Here is a 26,461-nt window from a genome sequence, read left to right on the forward strand (position 1 = left end):
CAGTTGGTAAAGTGTTGCTTGCCTTGCATGCACAGCAACAACAAAATACTGGTGGAAAACCTATAAGAAATAAACCCTGCACAGAGACTCTGGCAAACATTCCCACCAAGGTCTCTGGGAAGAAATTTTTAAACAAATGAGGCCTGGGGATGTAGTTTGGAGGTAGAGCAAGTGCTTATTAGCATGCGCAAGGCCCTGAGTTCAATCCCCAGCACCAGAAAAACACACACAAAAAAACAAAAAACAAATTAATTAAATAAATAAATTTTCATGCTTCATATTAATTTCATCAAATTTTTTTGTTTGTTTGTTTGATTGTTTTTCGGTGCTGGGGATTAAACCCGGGACCTTGAAATGCTAGGCAAGTGCTCTGTTACTGAGCCACTTCCAAGATCAATTTCATCTAATTTTACAAACACAATTACTAAATGGCCAAAGGGCATTATTTTATTCCATACAGGCTTAGATACAGCCTTGTACATGGCAAGGACTCAATAAAGGTTGACCGAATGTAACTGCATAATACTAAATTTCATAAATCTTGTCCCCTCCTATTTCATCTATGGTCTTTGAGTGGGAAAAAATTTATATTACATTCCTCTTTGTCCCTGGGGTTCACAGTCAGTGCTCAATCAATATTTAGTGACTGATTGAACTGTAGGATTACATACTTAACTGGAATTCATGAAACTGCTTAAATCAAAGGGCAAACCTAGAAGGCCAATTTAACGTCTGTGTCACAGATGGGTGGACAAAGCTTTTATAGAGCACCTCTGGGCAGCCTGTGGCACTATAGTGTGTTCATTTTTTACCTTATGTAGTTTCTGTTTACTGTGGAATGTCCCTTTAAGTGTAACGTATAATTAGGATGGTCCTAGAGAGAAAACGTAATGCTGATAATTATGGCTCATGGGTTTACAGGGAGGTATGGCTCTCACCTCAAAAGGATCAATTCTGAGAACTTTAAGAACAGTCTGCAATAAGAAACATCTGTTCCAGATTACTTATAATCTCTTTTGTGATTTAGATACACAATCACTAATGTACCAGTGTGAAGCAGTGCTTTCCACAATCCTGGTCTTTTTCCTTGTAAACAAAACTACACACGCCGGCTCAAGATTCTAGAAGTTTCTCATCGTGGTGGGCACTCATCGGGACTGATTCACAAGACACTCTCCAAATCTTTTGTCCCTCCTTTAGAACCTTGGGCTGACGTATGCCAGGAAGATTTTCCCACTCAAAGCCCTGATGTGAGAGTTGTGCGTGCCCATGTTAGGCTAGGAGGGTGCTCCCTATACTCCCTAGTGACTGTGACTGTCAAGGTGACCCAGCTTCGTCATTTCATATGCACCCTACGACTGCCTCCAGCAGTTCAGCTTTACCAACAGCACAAGGAAACCTTCTGTTGTCTGTTGTCAAATACAAATTGCAGTTTTTAGGATGACTGTGAATTCGCTTTGATATTAACTGCTCATATAGCCCTCAGATGTCATTGGTATAAAAAAAAAAAGCCTCCCGTCTCTTACTTCAGTGGTATTGATGGCAGCTTCTGAAGCATTGCAGACACTTTAAAGAAGACAAAACTGAATTTGAGAATTCTACCATCAAAACTTCTAACTTCAGTATTTCTATTCACATGACACCACCTGATTACAACTCTTTATAACTGGATATCCAGTTAATATGTATTGAGCCTCTGCAAAATGCAAGTCACCATGGGGCATGAGGCACTGTGGCGGCTACTGGAAAGGCCACAGAGCTGCAACTTAAAGCCAGCCATTTAGGTGCGCACCACCTGGTGGAAGAGGTGAGGCTAGTACATGAGCATAATACATGATGCAAAAAAAAAAAAAAAAAAAAAAAAAAAGCGGGGGGACACCATACCGTATGCGAAGAAAGATAAATCTGCAATGGAGATTTAGAAAGACAAGGATCACTTCCCTTGGAGAACCCAGGAAGAACCTATAGAGGAAGTGGCACTGGAGTAGAGCAGAATGAGAAAGACAGTGGATGACTGAAGGTGCAGAGGAGAAGGCGCTGTAAGGAAGGATCACGTCCTACATGACAAACCTCTTAATAGAAGCTAAGGTAGTCAGGCATGGTGGTGCAAACCTGGAATCCCAGCAGCTTGGGAGGCTGAGGCAGGAGGATGACAAGTTCAAGGCCAGCCTCACCAACTTAGTGAGTATCTGTCTCAAAATAAAAAAAAAAAAAAAAAAAGGGCTCAGGGTTAGGCAGTGCTAGAGCACCCCTGGGTTCAATCCTCAGGACAGAAAAGAAAGAAAGAAAGAAAGAAAAAATAGACAAGGTAGGGCCTTTTACCATATACTCAAGATAGATCAAAGACCTGGGCATAAAAGCTTAAAATTTAAAATGCTTAGATGGCATCACAAAAGGAAAGCCTCTCAACATTGAATTTGGCAATGATTTCTCAGATATGACACCATCATGGGTAATTTTAAAAAGAAATAAATGGGGCTTAATCAGAATTACAAAATGTTTGTGCATCAAAGGACACTATCAACTTAGGGAAGGACCACCCACAATGGAAAAAAAATATGTTCAAATCATATATCCATTGTAGGATTAATAGCCAGAATATATAAAGAACTCATACAATTTAATAGCAACAAAATAAACAGTTCCACTAACAAAAAAAAGAAAGGACATGTATAGACATTTCTGCAAAGAAGATATAAAGATGGTCAACAAGCATATCTTAATGACTAATCATTAAGAAAATATAAGGCGAAACCACAGTGAGATACCATTGCATACCCATTAGGATAGAATTTTAAAAAATAGAAAATAACAAGTGTTGATAAGGATGTGGAGAAATTGGAAACCTATGTTCTGTTGGCAAGAATGCAAAAACTATGGAAAACAATATGAAGGTTCTGCAAAAAAAATTACAAATAGAATTCCATATGATCTAACAATTCCACTTCTAAGTATATTCCCTCCTGAGGGATGGGGGGGGGGGCGGGAATTGAACACAGAGAAGCTGATATTTGCATACTCATGTTCCCAGCAACACTATTCATAATAATGAAATGGTGGAAGTAGTTGAGCTGCCAATGAATGAATAGAAAAACATAATGTAGTATATAAATACAGTGGTATACTACTCAGCCTTAAAAAGGAAGGAAATTCTGACATTTTCTAAAACATGGATGACCACTGAAGACATTACGCTAAGTGAAATATGCCAAGCACAAAAAGACAAATACTGTCTAATTTAACTTGCATGAGCTACCTGGAGTGGTCAAATTCATAGAGACAGAAAGCAGAACAGTGGCTGCCAAGGGCTATGGGAAGCTTTTGTTTAATGGTAGGGGTTTCTATTGTGCAGGATGGAAAGGGTTCTGTGGGTGGATGGTGAGGATATTTGTACAACAGGGAGAATTTGCCTACTGCCACCGAACTGTCCACTTAAAAAGTTAAGATGTGGCTAGAGGGATAGGTCAGTGGTAGCAGGCTTCCTAGCACATATACAGCCCTGCTACACAGCCCTGCTGAGGACAATGTCTTCCTAACCCTGTTCTGTGACCCCTCAGTCTCCTGCAGCTCTTTGCCCTCACTGATACCCAGAGCTTAGAACCCTGCCAGCCAGTTCCCTCCAGGCCGGACTCTTCTTTGCATATATGAATACTTAAACCCAGTCTCTCAGCATCTACGCTGATCTAGAAGGTGATCAGCGCATGTGGATTGCCTCTCTGGCATGCAGAGGGTAACATTGTTTCACATAATGGAAAAAATTAAAATAACTTTAAATAAGCCAACCACTTTTATTTATAATAATATCTTTTTTGTTTCTACTTCATGCAGCTCAGAAACTGATTTCACTCATATCAACAAGACTCACCCTGAACCTCCAGATGAAGGTATTCTCTGAGGTTCACATGGTCAGCAAAACAAATAAGAGAAAAAACAAATGGATTGCCCAACAGATTAAAATCTCACCCAAATGCTGGCTTGTGTTTGACATTTTTGACTCCTAGGTGACAGGCACCCAGCAATGAGAAGAATGTCCACCTGACCTGATCTATAGTCCAGCCCTCTACCTGTCCATCTTCAAATCAGGGAATATGGCCATGATGCCCATCTCCACTTGGAGAAAGTGTGAGGTGAGATGGGAAGGGGAGTTGGCAGGTGGACTGGTAGTTCCTGTGCATCTCCACTCTTGCCCCCCTGGACCCAGCTTGACTGGAACCTGGTGGGAATTGGGCAGAGTCTCCATTTCCCACTGTATCTTTAAACTATGGAAGTTGAGCAAGGAATAAAGGGGACTGGGCAGACCAGATCCTGGCAGATGGGGCATTTTTTCCATTCTCCTTCCTTCCTGTTCTCCTTCTCTTTAGGATATTTTCCATTACTCCTGGCCACCGTTATTTGTAACGTTCTCTTCCTCCTTCCCTCTCCCACACACAGGCACACATACGCACACATGATCATAGAGGGACATTCGGTCTATGCTAGAGACAAGGAATCATCCCCTGTCCAGGGTGTAGAGCACGAGGAGAAGGAAATGGCATGGAGAGGCGAGAGGAGGAATGGCCCTCGTCTGAACACCTGCCACCATCTATCTGCTCACCTGCAGGAAGGTCTGTACACTGAGTCAGCTGCCCTGGGAGCAAGATCCGCCATTTCTTTCCAGACTATGAAGGGCTGGCTCTTTCGTGGGTCCCACTGGGCTTCCAACACTTGCATGATTATCTTTTCCCTCTCTGCTGTTCTGCAGTTCCATGTGACCGGACAATAGGCTCAGTTGTGTTAAATTACAAACAAGAGTTGCAGCCCTGGAGAGTTCGCTACCAGATGGAACAGAAAATCCAACAGGGGAGAGCCGAGCAACCCTGTGTTGGGGCTGCTGAGAGCTGTCAGTTTGGAAAGTGCTGGAGTACCAAATGCATTCGTCTATTTGATACCAGTCTTTATGGTTTAGCCTTGTTTCATCCTAGATTTTTGTTGTATTAAGGCGACAGTCTATCCCTTAGAACCATATTAAGAACCAGGCTAATATAAGACAACTTTAAAGCAGGAAAGAGATCTTTTTTATTATCTAATATACTTTAATTGGGAGCCTTTCCTCCTCTAATTAGACACTTGAATCTCAACATATTTAACATTTTTATTACCTGCAGGTTCATTCTGTAATAAAGGTGCTTCTCCAGAATTATAGTTTCCAAAACTTTCTTGCTTTAAAAAGTTTTTCTTATTCATTTTTATTATTATTGTTTTAAAGCAAAAGGATAGCGTGCAAATTTCACTTTGAGGACAGAAATATAAATATCTCCAGCATGCACAAGTATTGCATTTGTTTAGCCTACAAATAGTTGATTATTTACTATGTGATGGGATCTCTTCTAGCCCCAAAGATACAGTGTCAGACAATGTACTTAGTGTGTGTTCCCTAAAGAAAGGTGAAAATAAAATTAAAAGTACAATAGATTTTGGAAATAGTGGGAAAGATGGTAAAACTTTCTGAAAACACTAAAAACCACTGAATTGTATACTTTAAAAGATGAACTTTATGGTATAAAAACTATAACCAATTAAAAAACTCATTTAAAAAGCCCCTTGGGAGTGTTCTGGGATAGTATGTACCATGTGTTTTCACATGGCAGGTATTCAATAAATGTTTTATAAAGAATACAAGCAAAGCTGGGGATGTAGCTCAGTAGTGGAGCACTTGCTAGCATGCATGAAGCCCTGGGTTCCATTCCCAGCACCACAAACAAACAAGGATATCAGCTATAACATTTAATTAAAGAAGATAACTACGTGGAAAAAGAAACATTTGTACTTTTAAAATCTTGGCTACTGCTATAATTAGCATTTTCATTCTAACTATCACTGCTGCTTGAAGTCTAGCCCTGTTAAACTCAACCTTAGTTGTTTACTTCTGCTGATCTAGCTTATGGTGTGGCAAGAGCAGGATGATCATACCTGGCCAGGCTCAGAACCTAGCACTGTACTGCATTGTGTGTTGCAGTGTCCTGACCCTAGCCAGAGGGGCCTGTCCTTCCAGCTAAGGTGCCCCTCTATCCAGCATCACTTCTTCCAGTTCATTTCTGAGGTCCTAGATTCATGTACCTCCGTGGGAACTGACAGAGAGCTAGGGTTTATTGTAAGCAGATCTGTATCGGCCACATACAGGATAGACAGAACAATCCTTATCTGTTTCTGTCTTGTCCCATTGTAAATGATCTTCCTGGAACACGAATTCTATTTGCTTTTTTACTAGCAATTTTCCCACGACATGGCATAAATTACTGAAAAACACCAGAAGCTCAGTATATGTTGCTGTTTGCCAACCCTTGGCATTCACTTTCAGGAACAATAGAGGATAGCATCATTTAGCCATCTGTAAAAGAGTTATTGTATAATACTCTAAAATTATAATATTACATAACCCTCTAATATTAGGTAATTCTGTTGAACAAACTTCATTTTCAAGAAAAAAGAAAAGAAAATGTCTTTATTTTCTTTTGCCTTCCTGAATGAAATTTTTCCCCTTAATTCTACTATCTGCTGTGTTCTGAAACAACATAGGAAATAAAATTTAACAGACTGTTTTTTTTTTTTTCTTGGTACCAGGGATTGAACCCAGAACACTTTACCACTGAGCCACATTCCCAGCCCTTTTTATTTTTTATTTCAGGACAGGGGCTCTCTAAGTGGCTCAGGCTGGCTTTGAACTTGCAATCCTCCTGCATCAGCCTCCCAAATCCCTGGGATTACAGGCATGTGCCACAGTGCTCGGCTTAACAGATTCTTTTAAATTCCAGATTGCTCCACGGAATTGCAAAGTAGGCCAAGTTGTTTGTCCCTATTTTAAATAATCCAGGTTTTGAACTTTGAGAATTTTGATATTGATTTTCTACATTTTCTGTCTCTTCATTTGTTAGCATTTCTCACCATTATAAGATGAATTCTGTAGCAATAAATCACCTTCTTTTAACTTGCTGCTTCTAACCTGCTGTAGGTAAAACATCACATATGATTTTATGTGTGTATGCACAGAAGAGAAGAGAGAGAATACACCAAGTACATTGTCTTTGGAAAGAGGCTATTAAAATATTTTAATTTGATATTGCCTTTCCATTCAGTTTGAAAGTTTCAAGAATTGTATTTCAAGTAGAAGAAAGCAAGATACTGAGTAAATTCATTTTGTGTATTTGGTTCAGTTATTCTGGTGCTTCAACAACATATTCAGTATCTGGAAGGATATAAGCTAAGGTTGTAACTTTAGGAAACAATTTCAAGCATTCACTCCCTCTTTACTGAACTTGCTTTGGATTTTTAATAAATATATTATTGTAATTTATATAATAAAAAATAATTTTAGTCAGGTGTGGTGGTGCACACCTTTAATCCCAGGGACTTGGGGGGCTGAGGCAGGAAGATTGCAAGTTGGAAGCCAGTCTGGGCAACTTGGTGATAGCTTGTCTCAAAACAAAACAACAACAGGAGAAGGAGGAGGAGGAGGAGGAGGAGGAAGGGAGGGAGGGAGGGAGGGAGGGAGGAAGGGAGGAAGGAAGAAAAATGGCTGGGTTCAACTCTCAGTACTGCTAAACAAATAAATAATTTTACACTAGTATATTATGCTTCATAACACTGCACTTCCAGAATATATTACCCATGCATTTAAATAATCTGTGGACCAAGCTATCGTGGACTCTTCCAGAGGTGGAAGAATCTCCAGATAAAAATGCAAGGCTACTGAGTGGGCTGGGGATTCAGAGAATTTTGGATTTTCCTCCTGATTTCAATCCCATCTCTGTTACTTGATAGTTGTCAACTTTTATTAAGTCCTAGTTTTATAACAGTCTTATCAATAATTAGCCTTTCTATTATAAATAACAATATTTATGATAAATGTTAGTTGAACTCCAGCATACACCCAAAAACTTTGCCAAGAGCCCTTCAAATATGATTTTATTTAATATTTCCAACAGCCTAATGAAGGAGACGTGGCACCGCATAAGGCCCTGGGTTCATTCCCCCATCAAAAAGGCACTGGCACCCCACCAGGCAGGGTAGGGCCTGTGAGTCTATCCAGAGGACATCCAGGCTGAAGCTGATGGGCCTGGGTCTTCCCATCACCACCTTCCTCAAGAATGGTTTCTGCCTCTGCCCAGCTGAAATCAAATGATTGCTAATATCCACCTCCCAGGGTCATTAAAAGAAAAAAGGTAATAGATGTGGATGTCTTATCAATTATAATGTGCTTTCATAAATGTCAGTTTTGCGATAATTATCAGCATGACTATTATTACGGCCTCTTCCTATTTTGTTCATTCCTCCCTAATTCTTGTCAGTATTTTAGGCAGCAAAACAATACCCTGAGGTTCAGATGCACATAGTCATTCTAATAATACAGAAAAGCCTAAGTGATAAATTATAATATTGCTGGCATTTAAAGAATTCATCAAAAATATTAAATAGTAAATTTTTTCTTATTAAAATTCTCCTTTATTTAAAAAAAAATGTTTAATCTCCATGAGCCGAGTGGCGACGCCAATGAAGAATTCAGAAAAAATACCAAAACAGATTCCAAAAGATGAAAGGGATCAAAGGCATATCTTAAAGAAGAGAAGCCCACACCCTAAGGAGAAAGGACATACACATACAAACAAAAACTCCCTTTGAAATCACAGATGGAAATCTGTCTTCCTTTTGGCATCTTTGTTAAGAAGCCACGTTTCTGCTGTCGCACACATTAAAAAAACAACGAACACCCCTACAAACACATCCAGATGTTCAGGAATATTCATGATGTGCTTCCAATTTGGTTTGGACTTGTCCTTGATTTATTTTTGATTAAGTTCCATCAGCTTCTGCTGAAGCCCAGGAGATGGATGGCATTGCTATTACACAAATTTAGAACATCTTCATACTCTAAATAATTGCAGAAAGTCTCTCAAACCATCCCTTATAAATAAATAATTTATGCTCTGGCCTTGGAATGTCAGATATAGAAGCAGTTTACAAACCCCTGAACTTGAACTCTAATTCCATTGCTAGAGGTGCAGAATTAAACCTCCACTTCTAATGCACGGACTGAAGTATCAAGGGAGGAATGGGAGGGGAGGGAAGCTAGAGATTGACATGTCAAGGAGAAAAAAGCTAGAGCCTGATTTTCTGTTTTGGGTAATACAGTGACAGATCCAAGAAAAGACAAGAGCTGGGCTCTGAGGATATCACATTAGGGTGGCTCCTTCCAGACAGTGAATACCTTGTTGAAAACTCAAAGTAACTGATCTCCTGCACAAAACTAATTTGCTCAACTCTTTGCCCTCTTGTTTTCTTCTATTTAGAATAAAATTTCTGCAACTCCCAAACTGAAAGAAAAGGCAGCTCCAAATTAAAGCCTATTGCTGAAATGGGTGCAATGACCTTCTGATAAGAGGTGGCCAGGGAAATCTCCAATTAATGACTCTCGTGACAGCGGGAGTATCTCCATGGTAGAGTGTTTTACCTAGCATTCGTGAGGCCTGGGTCTCTTCCTGGCTCTGCAAATACAACAAGTACATGTGCAGGGGCCTACATTTGGTGATCCAGGACCAGTTCTTCCTGCCCTGAATTATGTCAGCACATCAGAGTAGTGTTAACAGGTCAGACTCAAACATGAACCTATGGACCAGGAGGCCGATGTCAGGTGTGTGTTGTGACAGCATCAAGGGCTTATAGCCCTGTCCCATGTGATTTGCAGGCTAACCCCTATATGTACCTATCTGCATAATCCCTTTCCAGATGCCAATGCTCCTTATGCTCCAAGAAGGGCCCTGGGGGACAGATGAGCCACTTAGTCTTCACCAAAGGTCTCATATTTAGATCTCAGATAATACCGTCAAATGACATTACTGATCTAACCTCAGAAACCCAGCCCAAGGCCTTGAAAATAAACACTCACCACCCTCCTTTAAATTCCGTCTCACTGCAAGACCACACTGCCTCTAGTGTGCCATAAATTAACGTTTTTAAATAGACTATAATTAGCTTATGATTAGCACAAATAACTCACACTGTAATCACCCATGACCAAAGTGTTAAATATAAGAATTTGGATGACATTACAGTTTTTGGCAACCTGATTTTGATACTCGAGGAGCTTCTTCACCCTTGGAAGGGTCCTGATTCCAAAAATAACAATGCCCTTTTTCCTCCAGCACTGGGCAAGTGCAGGATTCTGCCATCAATTGGCCTCTTTTTCTTGAGCTCCTGGGTATTTTCCTGACTGAGTATTAATTTGATTATCATTTAGGAATTTTCTCTGTCATATGTAAATGGAAGCAACAACAAAGCCCAGACTTTTTCCTTTCTGCCAAGCATTTGTATTTTTTTTTTAAAGAATGCTCTTTTGGTTTTTAATCTCCCAAGCATAGTAGGTTTTGTTAATGCAAGTAAACAAAAAAGTCAGTCATTTCTAATTTCCTGGGAGTCAAAAGAGAAGAAGCTGAAGTTGTTGATTCATATTTGAAAAATCTGAAGACACCTCAACAATTAGACTGCTGTATCACCCAGAACATAGGTTTCCATAATCGCACAAGCAATCTGCAAAAGTGTTGGAGTTTAAGAGGAATGAAACATAAATTTATTGCTGGTTTAGTAAAATCTTAATAACCAGAGGTATAGGATGCCAAGATCAAATCCGGCATCAAGAGATCTGTTTATGCCCAAGTTCACTCAGTGCAATGTACAAAAACTGCTGACTAAATTGGGACCGGGCATCTGAGCACAAATGCGACTTTGTCTGAGAGGAGCCAGAGCAGGGAACCGCATTACCATCTGGCTTAAGATATAATGCCTCAGTGTATTTTGACATCAAGTGTGCGAATCCCACAGCAGAATGGAGCTCAGGCTCACCATCGAATGCCCACTGATTCTGATGGCAATCTGCAAGTCAACAGGAGCCCAAAGCTAGAGAATAATGGGAGTTAACACAAGAGGAAACAAAACAAAAACAAATGCCTTTCAGAGCCACACTCATCAGAGGGCTTGGGCTTTTAGCAGGGTGATTTAGGATCATAAGCAAGGAGGTCCTCATTCTTATCCTATGGAAAAGAGGACAGGAATAGGGAGGGAGCACTTATCATCTTTGTTCTCAGCTCTGGGCACCTTTAGAAACACTAGGGACCCATGGATGGAGCTGAGGCAACCCCACAGTTCCTATCATTTTCATGGAGTTCAAATGTAAAGGAAACCCACTTTCCACATGCTTTGCTGTCTGTAGCAAACTGCAAAAGAAAAGCAACCCATAAAACAAAACAAAAACCCTCCCATGCCAAAACGTTACATGCAAACATTTAGATCACATGATAGTTTTGGTAACCTGGTTTTGATAATCCAGGGCTCCAAAAAGGCACCAGGCCTGGGCTTCCCTCAGCCTCTGGAAGGTCCTGATTCTAAAAATAATAATGCTCTTCCTCACCTGGATCCCTCCCTCGAAAGCCCTGGGCAAGTGCTGGATTCTAGGGGAAAAAAAAAAAAAAAAAAAAAGTCTTCCAGGCCCAAAGTGTTAAATGTAAACATCAAGATCACTATGGTGTGCCTGTCTGTGTGAAGCCACAAGCAAAACAGGAGAAAGTTCACCTTGGCCAGCCAGTCATTGAGGGCAAAATGGCAATTACTTTTGTTTTGTCTTGTGGAGAGTAATGAATCACAACATTCTATGCTATCTCCTTATAGGATTAATAACCCAAGGACCTGTGAGAGAACAGCATGCAGCCTTCCCCATACCATTCAGACCTTAGTTTCTAGATATAGAAGAATTCTTGCAGTAGCTGGTAAAGGTCACATTTTTCTCCCTCAACTTTTAGCTTTGACCCAGAACATGACCTTGACCTTTGAGGAAAGCTATTCAGCACTGCCCACACCTCCAAGCCAAACCAGGTCTGTCTTCTAAGTTCTCTGTGATTGTAGAGCCAAGTTATTGCTTCTTAGCATGCCTCCTAAACTTACTTAAACTAGGCCAGAGGCCCTCTTCATATTTCTGCACAGCATTTCAATAGTGTGTTCACCGTTTCATCCTCCACTAAAGGAATGCCTTTTTTTTTTTTTTTTGGTACCAGGGATTGAACCTAGGGGCCTTCAACTACTGAGCCACATCCCCAGCCCAGGAATACATCTTTTATTTGATGCTTACTGCTAATTTTTTTTGGAATCATTAAATGTTTTTAAATGATTACATACAGAGCTGGGCTCAGTAGCACACACCTGGAATCCCAACAACTTAGGGAGGCTGAGGCAGGAACATCACAAGTTCCAAACTAGGCTTGGCAACTCAGCCAAACCCTCTCAAAATTTAAAAAAATAAAGGGCTGGGGATAGAGCTCAGCCTTCACATGCACAAGGTCCTGGGTTTAATCCTCAGCACCACACACACAAAAAAAAATTAAAAATAGAAAGGGGTGGGGATGTATCTCAGTGTTAGAGCACCCCTATATTCAATTCTCCATATTGCAAAATAAATAAATAAATGAACTGTAAATAATAATCAAGTGTGAATAGGGGGGAAGATGAAACAGAAGTAGCAGGAAGAGGCTCATGGTGACTGTCCAGGCTGGCCACAGGCACAGGAAATTCATTATACTTTATTATGCCGTTTCTATATATTTAGCAAAAAGCTAAAAAACAAAACAAAAATCCCTACACTCACGTGAATAAATATTAATGAAGTATTAATGAATAACAGATACTCTCCAGCATTACTGCAGGAATTTTTTTGCAGTTTTTTTTATTGTTGGTTGTTCAAAACATTACATAGTTCTTGACATATCATATTTCACACCTTGATTCAAGTGGGTTATGAACTCCCATTTTTACCCCGTATACAAATTGCAGAATCACATCAGTTACACTTCCATTGATTTACATATTGCCATATTCATGTCTGTTGTATTCTGCTGCCTTTCCTATCCTCTACTATCCCCCCTCCCTTCCCCTCCCCTCCCCTCTTCTCTCTCTACCCCCTCTACTGTAATTCATTTCTCCCCCTTGTATTATTTTTCCCTTTCCCCTCACTTCCTCTTGTATGTAATTTTGTATAACCCTGAGGGTCTCCTTCCATTTCCATGCAATTTCCCTTCTTTCTCCCTTTCCCTCCCACCTCTCATCCCTGTTTAATGTTAATCTTCTTCTCATGCTCTTCATCCCTACTCTGTTCTTAGTTACTCTCCTTATATCAAAGAAGACATTTGGCATTTGTTTTTTAGGAATTTTTGAACTAAGAAGAGAAAGGAAGAAAAAGAAAGAGTTACAAGCCACTTGCGGTTAATAGAGTTTTAAAATTTAATTCTCATGATAAGTATGTGATAATTTATCCCCATTATACAGATAGGGAAACTGAAGCTCCATGAGGGTAAGCACCTTGCCAGCGAAAGAGCCAGAATGGGAACCCTGTCCAACTCCTCCTGTACAGTTCATGGTCGTTTTTCACTTTCTACCCAAGCAGCAAGCTGGGGGCAAGGACTCCTACCTGGACTTGGAGCAGGTGGGTACAGCCTCAAGAAACCTGAGCAGCATAGAATGTACAATGCTTTCATTTGCATTTCTAGTTCCTAAGTACCGAGTAAGGCTCTGCCCTGGCCTTCCTCTTCCTTCTCACACAGAGCTATGATAACGATTTGGCACTGAGCTCAGGCCGGGCTTGGGCTGCCGACAAATACGTCATCATCAACAGTGAGCGTGCCACATCAACAGCCATCCAAGCTCGTTCTCTGCCAACATCCAAACAGATTCAACCTTAGGGATGCAGAGGCATCGAATGCTGCCAGTAATGAGAGGCCACCTTGAGTGTGTCCCTTCCTGGCCAGGGTGTCACTTTGACAGATGTCAAACTTAGCCTCACTAGAGATGGGCCCCTTATGGAACTGGAAAGCTGCTGTCATTTCTGATTGCAGATTCTCCCAGCCAAAAAAGCACACAGTGCTCAGGGAGGTGCCAAATGTGGGGAAATATGGGCAACTTCCCTGCTGTTCGCAAGCACTAATGTCCCAGTGCCCAGCAGAGGCTGTGGCTGCTGCCAAACACAGCATTCCTTTAGGGCCCATTTGGTGCTAAATAAAAACTCTCCCCACTATTATAAATTCGAATCAGAATCTCTGCTTATACCGTTGAATTTTTACCCATCTGTACTCCCTGTTGGCGTCATCAAAACTGGCCCCAAGGACACATTATCAGGATCCGGGTGATTAGGTCCCCAAAAAATAGCTTGACATTTAGTCCAGAAAGTTAATTACTAACACAATTATCAACCCCCCCCCCCAAGGTTAGATCAAGTATCTTTGCAGGCAGGTTATCTCTCTGGTTTGTTTGTTCTCTGGGTGACATGTAATTAACACTTACAGACAATGCATTTTTTTTTTGAGTTTTTAAAGCCAAACATAAATATCTACATAGCTCTTCTGTCTATAGAATATTTCATTAAGCCCCCCCCCCGAATCCACCCACAAGATTTAAAATGAAACCAAATCTTAAACTAATTCATCAAACAAACTCTCCCTACTGAGGGCTGTTTGTCAACGTAATACACATCCTGCGACTTCTGCCCTTCTAGAATACTTTAGGCTTCTACATGTTACGATTTCCTCCATTTTTAGTGGATCTTTCCTTCTGAAGACATCTCCCATTCCATAAGGTCCGCAGACCCAAAGCTGCTCCAAACCATGAACATGGAGGCAGTTTATGTAACTGGTCCAAGGCAGAATTGGAAGTCTAGAAATAGACCTAAAATTCAGAAGTGATAAAACGGAGTGTCATGGATTGAAAGCCACGGTTTTACAATCGAGTGAGCTACCATCAGAAGTTGAATCTATGCTGAGCTGACCACTGAGAAAGGGAATTTCAAATAAATCATGAGCGTCACATGCCTGGCCTACATGATGGATAATCTCAAAACTTCTAGACTCCTGAAGCATGTGAGTGACATGTGAAACATCCCGCAAAAACTAACCTGATGTTCAGTAGTTTGGAAATTCCCCTTTACTGCTACAACTTGCCTGGAATTTCACAGAAAGAAAATCTGAATGCCAATTTGAGATCTTTTTTTTTTTTTTTTTTCCTCACTAACTACAATTTAAAGAATGAACAGTCAACTTCCAGCCTGGCTTGAATTAGCTCCCATCAATTTTACCCACCACCAAGTTCTTACACCTTTGATGAGAACTAATTAAGCTCATGTGGTGTTTTTTTTTCCCCCAGACTGCCTTTTGCTGTTCTGGAACAGAGCACACCAAATTAGGCCCATCTGTCTAAATGGGAAGGAGGTTATTTATCCCACGGACAGGCAGGCTTCCTTTACAATCTAGAAGCTGCCTCCCAGGTTTCTGAACACCATGGGATGAAGGGTTACCCCAACTCTTGATCAGCTGGCATTTTAAGGGCAGTTTAATGTTGTATCATCATCTTCCAATTCACAGCCATCATTTCCTTGTACAGTGAGCTATTCGAGGAGATCAGCTACCACATTAGCATCTCAGGTCAAAACTGCAACATCAAGAATTAGGGGCCTGGGGCCAGGTGTGGTGGTACATGCCTATAATTCCAGTGACTACTTGGGAGGTTGAGGTAGCAGGACGATAAGTTTAAGACCAGCTTCAGCAACTTAGTGAGGTCCTAAGCAATTTAGTAAAACCCAGTCTTAAAATGGAAAAAAAAAATATGGGGGGGGGAGGGGTTCTGGGGATGTGGCTCGGTGGTTAAGAGCTCCTGGATTCAATCCCTGTTACAAAAAAAAAAAAAAAAAAAACAGAATTAAGAGTTGGGGGTAGAGGGCTTGACTAGCACGTACTGAGGCCCTGGGTTTGATTCACAGCACCATAAAAATAAATAAATAAAGTGCAATATTTAAGTTATTGTTCTGTGGCAATACGCTGACATGAAAGTATGTTTTCATTTAACTATGCGCCAACAGGGGAGACTAGTTATTTTAGCAGGGCACAGGAGTCTTTTGACACTGAGGTCACTTTCTTAGAAAGAAAGAAATAACCTGGCCATTCACACATGCCAAAGGACAAAGTTATAATGGGAAAAAAAATATCCCTTGGCAACAATGATGCCCACCAGCCTGCCTGGGCCAAGGTGTCGGGCTCCTGGGACAGTCAAGGCTTTCTGCCATCCACTGACACTTCTCAGCCTCCACTGACTTTATTAAACTAAGGCCCATCCCTGTGGACTACTAAATCGGTAAATGAGAAGCAAAGAGCATGAACTCATATTTGGCAGTCATGATATAACATCACTCCTGACCCAAGGACTCTTTTCGTAGGTTGAGTTGAGGAAAGAAATTAACATGCACAAGGACTTCAAGTGCATAGTTAGGTGGAAACACACCATGATCACTTATGGAATATATATCAATGGTATCCAACTGCTTGTTGGGTCCCATCTAGACTGAGAACCCTTTTATATAACATGAGAACAAGTATTAATAAAAAGAATCAGGTCTGGGGATATAGCTCAGTTGGTAGAGTGCTTGCCTCACCTGCACAAGGCTCAACTGGTAGAGTTCTTGCCTCATATGCACAATCCCCAGCACCACAAAAAAGAATGAAAGTAAGAATCACTTGTTCTTCATTAATTCTAAATTAGTCACATAATTCTTGTTTTTTTTTTCAATTCTTACCCTGCGTAGATTTACTTAAAAAATATATTTTTCAAAGTTGCCGATGGACCTTTATTTTATTTATTTATGTGGTATTGAGATTTGAACCCAGGACCTCACACATGCCAGGCATGCGCTTTATCGCTGAGCCACAACACCAGTCCCTACAAAAAAAAAAAAAAAAATTAACAGGACAAATAAGGCTTTAATTCATTCAGTATTTGTTAAACAGATTTAAAGACAAAGGGATGCTGTCATTCCAAACAGGTCCATAGCCTCTCGCTATATTAGAGGATCCCAAAGGAGCTATCTGGATGAGTAAATACAGAGGGCTGAGCCTTTTCTTCTGCCACCTTAGGAGGCCCTGAGGCACATATAGTAAATGAAACAATTTGAAAATGAAGCCAATAGGCAGCAAATTTAATTGATCAGTACAAAAGTCTCCATAAGTTATTTAATTGCAAACATAAAATAAGGGAACACCAGCATACACTGAGATTATATAGAGTTCCTAAGCTATTTATTTATTTGGGGGGCATGCCAGGGATTGAACTCAGGGGCACTCTACCACTGAGCCACATCCCCAGCCCTATTTTGTATTTTATTTAGAGACAGGGTCTCACTGAGTTGCTTAGCACCTTACTTTTGCTGAAGCTAGCTTTGAACTCGAGATTCTTCTGCCTCAGCCTCCTGAGCTACTGGGATTACAAGTATGTTCCACCGTGCCCAGCTTATTTGTTTACTATTTATCACAAAGCTCAAATGCTCCACTCATGATACATGTAAAGGTCTTTACAAAGCAGCCCAGTGAATTTCAACATCTCTAGGTGAGAGAAGAGACTAGAGTCACAAAAGATGGTGATCACAAAGAGATCTCCATGATGTGGAAGAAGAACTGTAAAAAAGCCAGAGGTGATATATATCAGGATTATATTGCTGATTTTTAAATGTCCAGAGAAACTCTGATAGCCCACCTCTAAAACACCAGGTTTTATCACCAGATGAGAGGTTGGTGATTTCTTGCTTCTTGAAATTTTTATTTTCTTTTTTTTAAAAAATAGAAAAGAAGGAAAAGGAAGAAAAGAAAAATGAAAGGGAAGAGAGAAAAGAACTTGCCCAGACACCCCCGAGAGTCAATAAAAATGCAGTACACACTGGTCAATCGTAAAATCATCTTTGTCCCCAAGTTTAAAAAATGAAAACAAAACAAAACAAACAACAACAACAACAAAAAAAACAGTCTTAAATGACTGCGCAGATTTGGTCATACTGCTTCAGCCAACACTTATTCAATTTAATACCTGCAGACAAACTGGGCTGCTCTTTTGGGATCTGAATTGTTTTTAAAGGACAAGAATAAGTAGCCTGCAGATGGATGCCCCAGGAACAGCTAAAAGAAGGGGAACCACCGTGCTCAGCAGGACATACTCCCAGGGCCACCACTCACCACATCCAGGTCCTGGGAAACCCGTCGTTTCCGCAGCTCCTCCATCCTCTCGCACACGTCTGAGAAGCAGGTATTGTAATAGTCTGCATACTGCTGGGCCAGGTCGTCGATATTTCCCAGTGACCCATCCTGAGGGGGAGGAGGGCGGGGGAAAGAGACAGGAAAAGAACAAAGGTGGTCAGGTCAGGTCAAGTCAGTTCACCTGGGAAAAGCCCCACGGCCATCTGATGGCCCTCTACACAGCCTTTAGATTAAGACCTGTGACGTGGGCCAGGCTAGGTTTTACAAGTGGGAGCTCATCCTCGGGGAGGGCAGCCCTCTGAGATGGAATCTGTTCTTTTCCTCCCTGTATCAAGGAGTAAACAGGAAAGAAGGTGAGTGACTGACCCTGGATCCCAGGGCCCACAAGCAAAGATGCCAGGTCTCCAACCCCTGGGCCTCCTGGTGCCAAAGCCATGGCATCATCCCCACCTCTCTTGGAGAGGTGAGAGGCCAAGACATCACGTGAGTGACAGGCTCCTTGCCACTCAGTTGTGGTCAGGGCCACATCAGCACCTCTAGGAAGTTGATGAAAGAGACAGATGCCAGGCCCTCCTCTCCGCCATTCTGAATAAAGCCTGAGAACTCAGGTATCCACAGGGATGCTGCCTCTGGGATGTACTTCAGACCCTCCCAAAAGACCTTCTTCAGCAGTCATCAGGGCTCGTTAGTATTCATCATTCCTTACTGTAGTCATTAATATTCATATTATTCATCAGACCTATTATTCATGAGCCATTCCAAGTACAGGTGCAAGAGCGCATGTTAGAAATGCAGTAAAAGCATCGCCTGTCCCTTCCTGGAAGCAGGTGCCCAGGTGGTAGCCCAGGAGTTTATACCAGCTCTATAGCCCCACACTGGTTAAGTGGCCTCAGCGTCACCACTCACCCTGCCAGTCACACTGAAGTAGTTGACAGCACTTACCTAGCAGTGAACACTAAGGGAAAAGCTTGTGTGCGTGGGCACGTAGGCTGCCAGGCATACAGGGAGTGCTAGAAAGGGATTTAGCTCATGTCATTCACCACAAGAAAACGTCTCATACTGCGGCCTCCCTGAGGGAAGTCTTTTCCTCAACACGTCTGAACACACAGAGACAGGACAGAGATTCTTCTTCTATCAATCCATCTCTTCAGGAACACACTGCCTCTCCTCTGCCCCCTTTTAATCCCCTCTCCCTCTGGTATGAATAAATGACTTTACCAACACAACCAAGTAACATGATTTGACCGAAACAAATAACCAAATTGTATTTTAACTTCCAGATGACTGAAAAATGCACCCACATTCTCCACTGCTCTCCAGCCCCTCCTTAATGCTGGTTCCTTCAGGACAGCAACACATCTAGCTCTGCAAAACGCAGCCTTCGACATAAGCATTCATGGGGGTAAGACTCATCCACAGTCTGTCTGGTAAAACCTAAGCCTGTCAGATCTGGGTCACAGCAGGCCAAAGTCACACCCCACTTCTGCATTCCCTGGGTTTTAGGAACTAAGGGGAGAGGAGAAACAGAAATTAAAAGAAAGTATTTTTTTAGAAATGCCTCTTGCTTTCCCATTACTAACATGTTCTGCATTTCAGGTAGGTGCCTCAAAGTTCCTAGTGCAGAGCTGGAGAAAAGACAGACTCTTGCAAGGCCAGTAAGATCTTTGAAGGTTTAAACATGCCTGGGCAAAAGTCATCCTCTCTCCACAGTCGGCCTGAGATGACAGGCTAGACACAGCAAAGGAGGCGGGAGCCCACCCTTCCCGTGTTCACTGTCAAGTTTCCAGGAGGGAAATAACATCAGCCAAGACAGGACTTTGCTATGGACCTCAGAGGTCACCTGTCAGCCCACCCTTCGTCTACTGCCCCAGTGAAGAAACTGACTGAAAGCAGAATCTCCAGGGAGAGCCGGAGCCAGCCAGAATATCTTAAGATGGGGTTTCTGAAATACAGCATGATAAATCAAAGTACGATCCCAGATTGCCCCGACTTGTCTCAACACAACCACACAGGCCTGTGGGCCCTGGGAGGAACTTCTGCAACCTCCCAGCTGGATTTTTTGTCTCTTTCTTCACCTGCCCCATTTGCCCTTGACCCAGCCACCTTCACCTTGCCCAGTAGAGATCTGGCCAGGTCTCCCTCCACCAAGAAACCTCCATGCCATCCCCATCACACACTCTGTGAAATAAATCCCAAGTGTACCAGCCCAGCTTTCATTCCCCTTCACCTCTGGTTCCCTGTCCCAGGTGGGTCAAAAAAAAAAAAAAAAAATCCTGAGGCCTATAGACTGGACAGGACCTGAATAGCAACAGGCAGCTTCTTCCAGCAGGGGAGGGAGGAACGAAGTAGACCCTCACCCCACACCTCTCATCTCACCATCTGCACCCAATGCACAAGTGCCCCAGGAGATTGGAGGCAACTTGCTGGAGGAACTTTAGGAGACAGGAGGGCAGAAGAGCAGTTTCCATGGCGGCATCTGTTCTGACCACTCAAGGAGAGGGCTCAAGTCCGTGGATGCCCTGGTTATTCTAGAAGCACCTAAGCAGGTCCTAGGTCAAAGGGAGCAGGGTGCCCTTTGACTTCAGAATATCAGCCTTCTATGAGCCAGGAGTTTGCTTACACTGTGAAAGAGCAAAGCCCTCACCATCCCTGTTCGCTGCAGCACCTCCTGGAAAGATAAAGAAGTGCCCTTTCCAGTGTGTGTGGGGTGGAGGGGAGCAGGTCTTGTAACAACTGCACCCAAGAATCTGGTTTTATGAGTTATATCCCTGATCCTCACCACAGCAAGGGTCCCTGGAAGATCCTGGGCTATTCAGAGTTTTCTTAGTCTCTCGGGAATATAATGCTATCCCCATCCAGAAACTTCTGTCCTCATCCATCAGGGAAACAGACCATCCACATCTCCTAATACCCAAGTGTGCTTGCTGAAGAGGTTGCATTGTGCGCATCTTGTGGCTCGCTGTTCTTCAATGGAAATCAGTCCCTCTCTCCCCCACACAGGCACAACCACGAGTTGTGCTGTCCAAGCCGAAGCACTTCCACCTAGAATTCTGGCTTTTCTCAGAAATTACCAGTTTTCACATTTGTGTACTGTATGACCTGTCACAACTGACTGTTTTCTTGGAATAATCCAGGCCACTAGAACCGTATTAGAAGACAATTATTTACCTAGCTGTGTTCAACCACTGTGGCCCTTTTTTCTCTCTTCTCTCATATATCTTAGAGACACCTTCAAAGTCAGCTCTTCATTTCAGTTTCAAAGTTTGCCATCTACTGATCTTTTTTCCTAGCAGTGCCAGATTTGAATTCCCTCTCTCACTCTGAATCACTCAAAACTCCCTCAGTAATTTGAGGGCCTGAAAAACATACCGGTTTCGCATGAGGAGGAAAGCAGCTGTTCAACCCAAGAGAGGCCAAAGACAGCCAATATTTCACTCCCTCAATATGGCGCCATGGCCACTCCCCACTTGGCGCTCAGCGGGTAATAATTTAGAGCGGGGTAGCACAGCTGCCTTTACGTTGTCCCAAATCACCTTCCAGATGTGCAGTAAGCCCCCATAATTGCCACTTTCGTCCATCTTGATGATTTAAATGCCAAGAAGGGCAAAAGAATAAAAGAATGTGTGTGCCTGTGCTTTGAAGAGTAAGTTTTGTCTGCCATCCTCTCAAAAAGTCCTTTTGTGTCCCAATCAAGTGAAACCAGTGAATGACCTGGTGATTTTTTTTCTTTATCCATTCAAACTCTAGCCTCTTAAAGAAGAAAAATAATGATTAAGAGGGTGAGAGGAAACATTGGCAGATGATAAGTGTTTATGGCGTTGATGATAGTGATGATTTCAGTGGTATGTACTTATCCCCAGGCTCAATGAGTTGTAAACATTAAGTATGCACAGCTTCTTATATGTCCATGTTCTTTCAGGTAGTTTTTTTTTAAAAAAAAAAAAAAACATCAATTCCATGCTTTTTCAGAACTATCTAGCAATCTTGGCATCATTTTCATGCAACTTGTTTTTATTTGAGCTAGGTACAGACCCACTCAGTGAAAATATTTACTCCCACTGAAAGTATGTGCAACATGAATCTGTAGGGAATTTGAATAATGCAGATAATATTTCAAAAGCATCATACTTACTGCATCTTTCTTTCAGGAATGTAAAATCTGTGTCTGACTCCACACTCCACAATGCTAATGTTAAGAGGCATTGGTATTGCAAAATAAACTATAACTTTGAGTCATCTCTCCATTCACCATAATAAATACCTTTTTTTTTTTTTTTTTTTGAGACAGGGTCTCACTAAGTTGCCTAACCTGGCCTTGAGCTTATGATCCTCCTGCCTCAGCCTCCTAAGTAATTCGAATTACAGGCACTCACCACTGTGCCTGGCAAAAACACTACAATTAAAACACTGGAACAGATTCCATTTTAAACCTTTTCTTTTAAGGATTCGAAGCTTCTGGGCTAGAGGTTATTACTTGCCTCATCTGTTTCACTTCTTTATTACTTTTCCCGTTTTGTTCTTAGGCATTAGGCATGAGCCAAAATTTAGGAACAAAGGAAAAATGTGATTTCCTCAAAAGATTTTTTTCCAAGTAGATTTTGAAACTTTGAGTCACGTTATGTATTTACAAGACTTTCCCACTCCTGTCTTTAAAAACAAGAAATGAGATACATGGAGATGCAAGTTCTCTTTCCTTTTCTCATTACAGAACTAGGTCGCTGCACCAGTACTAGGACTGTCCACCGCACTTGGTGCATGAGAATTAAATCTTGGCCCTAACCATCAGTGTCAGCTGTGGAAGCCACACTGTGTAGCCTTCCCCTCCAGGCCACAGGGCACATTTATACCCAAACTCATCTTTCATACAACCAACATAAAAATAGGGGATAAGGGGCATTGAACCAAACAGTTCACATCAGGAGGACTGTTGTTACAATTAAGGAGGAAAGAAATGGCATTGTTCTCCCAACAATTGGTTTAACAGTGTTTCTGAGATTTATCCCAGTGCACTTCTGTCTCTGGAAAATGTGAAAATTTGGAAGACAGGAGGCATGGGTATCATTACTCTTTTTACTTTTGCTCTCTTCTTTCCCCAGATGTCACTATGGTTTAGACTATCTTGACAGACTTAAGGGAAAAGGGAAAGAAAAAGGGGGAACAGTCTCTGAAAACACTGGGAGATACAATGTAATCTTCCTATGTAGATTACATGCAAATGAATGCAAATGAACTTGTGGTCCTCCTATTTTATGTAACTGTAAAGACGGAGCCCAGAGGGACAACCCAAACGTGTTGCTGTAACTCTCAGAGCTGGGAAGAAACAGAACACTCCTGATTTATTTTTTGTTTTTCTCTTTTTCTGTTCCTATAAATGTACACTTGACGTATTTTATGTAATATAAATTATATGTTATATTTATATTGCTTCTTCTTGTTCTGGAGAGGGATGGAGACTGAGAGCCCCTACAAACCAAATCCACTAAAAGAAATCCCTGCAATACAAAGAAGCCTGAGTTCTTGAACGACCTTGTGGTGTGTTTTCATTCTTCATTAGCTTGTTTCAAGATGGTGAAGCAACAGATACTTTCCTCAACCTTTCAGGTGAGATTGCTCCGAGCATAAAAACAACGTTAACTCTGGTTCCCATGTTCAGCCTCACTGAATCTGTGCAACCTCACGGATCGTAGCAGCCCTGTTATCCCATCCCTCCCTGCATGTCATTCTGGAGAAATGAGCTGAATATATAGTAACTGATCTTACGTATTTTTCTCTAAGGTATCATTCCCAGCATTTCTACAGATGGTTTGAACTAGAATACAGTTCAGAAAAAAATTTTTTAACACTTAACAACTAAAAATATACACTAAAGGGACATATTAGGTCATGCTGGTGGAGAGGGAGGATGCAGGGGTGAGCACACCCATGTGGCAGGTGGCTGGAGGAGGGTTGACTTCACATCTTCCATTTCCCTCTCCAAAAACACCCAGAGCGTGCCAGAGCCCATGTCTAATTCCTACACTGGCCAATATGGTCCTGGTTTCCTTGGCCCACTTATCCTGAATCAGTGGATCCCAGTTAACACAAATCTGCAAGAATGAATGGCCTCCCAGAAAGCAGAACCTGTACCCCCTTCTCTCCAGAACTCTGGTAGCTCCCAATTCTAGAGTGGTGGTCCTCAAATATCTGGAGGAAAAATAGGGGAAAAAATAGAGACATAGAACCTCCTCAAATATATGTAACTTATTTATGAATATACACTGTACCTACTTTTAAATATAATTAAGCACTTTATTAATATCAGCTCAATCTATTTATAACTACAATTATTTACATTAAAAATACACACAAAACATGCCTGTAATCCCACTACTCCAGAGGCTGAGGCAGGAAGATTACAAGTTCAAGGCCAGCCTGGGCAATGAAGGGAGATCCTGTCTAGAAAGAAAATATAAAGGGATAAGAGTTTTGCTTAGCCCTTTAATAGAGCCCAGCATGTCCAAAGCCCTGAGTTCAATCCCAATACTGCCCAAACAACCAAAAAGCAAACACATACACATAGATACATCCCAAACAGGCATCGAGATAAAATAAGTATAAGAAAAAAGTCTTAGTTTTCTCCTGTCCCCAAATGCATAAGCAGCTGAAAATTATGACCCTTTAGGGGCCATGGGGGTCAAGGTTGCATGGGTCGCAGGGAGCTAGTGAAGGCAGGCTCTATAGGCTGCTGCCTCTCTGGGCATAGTGAGCCTAACCTCACTCCAGGTCAGCAGACTAACCATTGTGGAAGGAAGTCGGATGTGAAAGAGAACGAGAACAAAACACAGCCTATAAGAACATGGGAACCAAGAAGACCAGTGGAGCCACCTCAGATTCTCATGAACTCAACCTTGACACCACAGGTGACCTATAAGGGAAGCTGGAGCTCTACAGGGGACCAGCACACACTTGCCCCTGGACATGGAGAAGAGAAAGGAGATATGGAAGAATTGCTTTGGAGTCACTGTGAAGCCAGGTGCTGCCTCATGCCAAGAAGGGAAGTCACCAGGTAAGTGACACCACACACAAACCACCCCAATGCCTACCTAGCATCCTCTGCCAAACTTCAGAGTCCAAAACTATGGCTGTTGCTGATCCACTTCCAGCTTCCAAATCTCACACTAACCTAGTGGACTTCACAAATACAGAACCACACTGAGAAGAGTCAACACAGGCTACACCATGATGGGGTGTTAAGATAAATTGAAATATTTGAGACCCACATTTAATTAATTAATATTGCACAGTACAGTAAGCACCAAACAGAATGGAAAATGTCAGGGCACATCTCTTAAATTAAGAGCATTGTTTCACACATGTTTGTGTCAGTTTTATAGATAGCTGTCCCTGGGTACCTATGGGGGATTTGCTCTTAAGATTTCCACCTGTACTACACCCCAAGGATACCAAAACCCATGGATGCTCAATCCCCTTATGTAAAATGGCATAGTATGTGCATCTAACCTGAGCGCTTCCTCCTGTATGCTATACATCATCTCTAGATTACTTATAATACTTGATAACAATGTAAATGTGAACAGTTATTGTATCGTATTATTTATGAAATAATGACAAGAAAAAGTCTATACACAGATGCAATTTGTTTTCAAATATTTTTGATGATTGGTTGGTTGAATCCATGCATGGGGATGGTGCAGACTCAGAGAGCCAACTGCATATGTATTACTGTACTTGACCCCAATGTAAAACATGTTCCTTCCCATGAACCTGAGACGACAGTTGGCAAGTCACCGAGGGAATTCACTTTCCAGAATGCAAGCCCCGAATCTCCTCTCCTGTCCTCCATTTCAGAAGCCTCTGCTCCAGGGTCTCCTGGCAACTCTCAACCCCTCCAGCTCAGCTCACCCTTCATAGCAAGTGTGCCCCAGGCCGCTCTTGCATTCCTCCCTTGTCTAGCTCCCTGCTCCTCTGGGGAAATGTTGCCTGTGGCTGATGAAGGGAAAGTCCCAGTAGAAGCATCTTGGCCTCTCATCTCCCTCCCTCAGGCCCAAGGCAGCCTACCTGACCCTAGGATGCAAAAGGCATGCTTGAGATTTTTAGTGAAAAAAAAAAAATGTTATTACCAAAATCTCAGGCAGGAACTAGTAATCCCTAATCACTGGTGGGGAGGAATCTGAAAAACTTAGACTAAATATGAATGAACTCAGGTTACTGGCCACGGACAAGAGAAGCTGAAATAAATGGGATGAAGAGACGACCTCTCCCATGTCCACAAATGTTGGCAGCTCTGCACATCTTGTTGATTGTGAGCTATGATGAAGAATGTGAGGATGGCTATAAAATTCACAGTTTATGCTCTTTAACCTACAGTTTAAAGGATATATCAT

General features: G+C 41.9%; 1 protein-coding gene across 2 annotated transcripts in view; it reads right to left on the minus strand.

Annotated features, from left to right (window-relative positions):
- The window catches only part of Sash1 (SAM and SH3 domain containing 1), a 222,383-nt gene that overhangs the window by 112,005 nt on the left and 83,917 nt on the right, over positions 1–26,461 (minus strand). For both annotated transcript variants that reach the window (XM_077801791.1, XM_026401955.2), the window contains exon 2: positions 18,057–18,185. In XM_077801791.1, coding sequence (XP_077657917.1) covers positions 18,057–18,185 — 129 coding nt within the window. The remainder of the gene's footprint in view (positions 1–18,056; positions 18,186–26,461) is intronic.

Source organism: Urocitellus parryii, chromosome 8 (assembly GCF_045843805.1).
Source record: "Urocitellus parryii isolate mUroPar1 chromosome 8, mUroPar1.hap1, whole genome shotgun sequence".
Classification (NCBI taxonomy): Eukaryota; Metazoa; Chordata; class Mammalia; order Rodentia; family Sciuridae; genus Urocitellus; species Urocitellus parryii.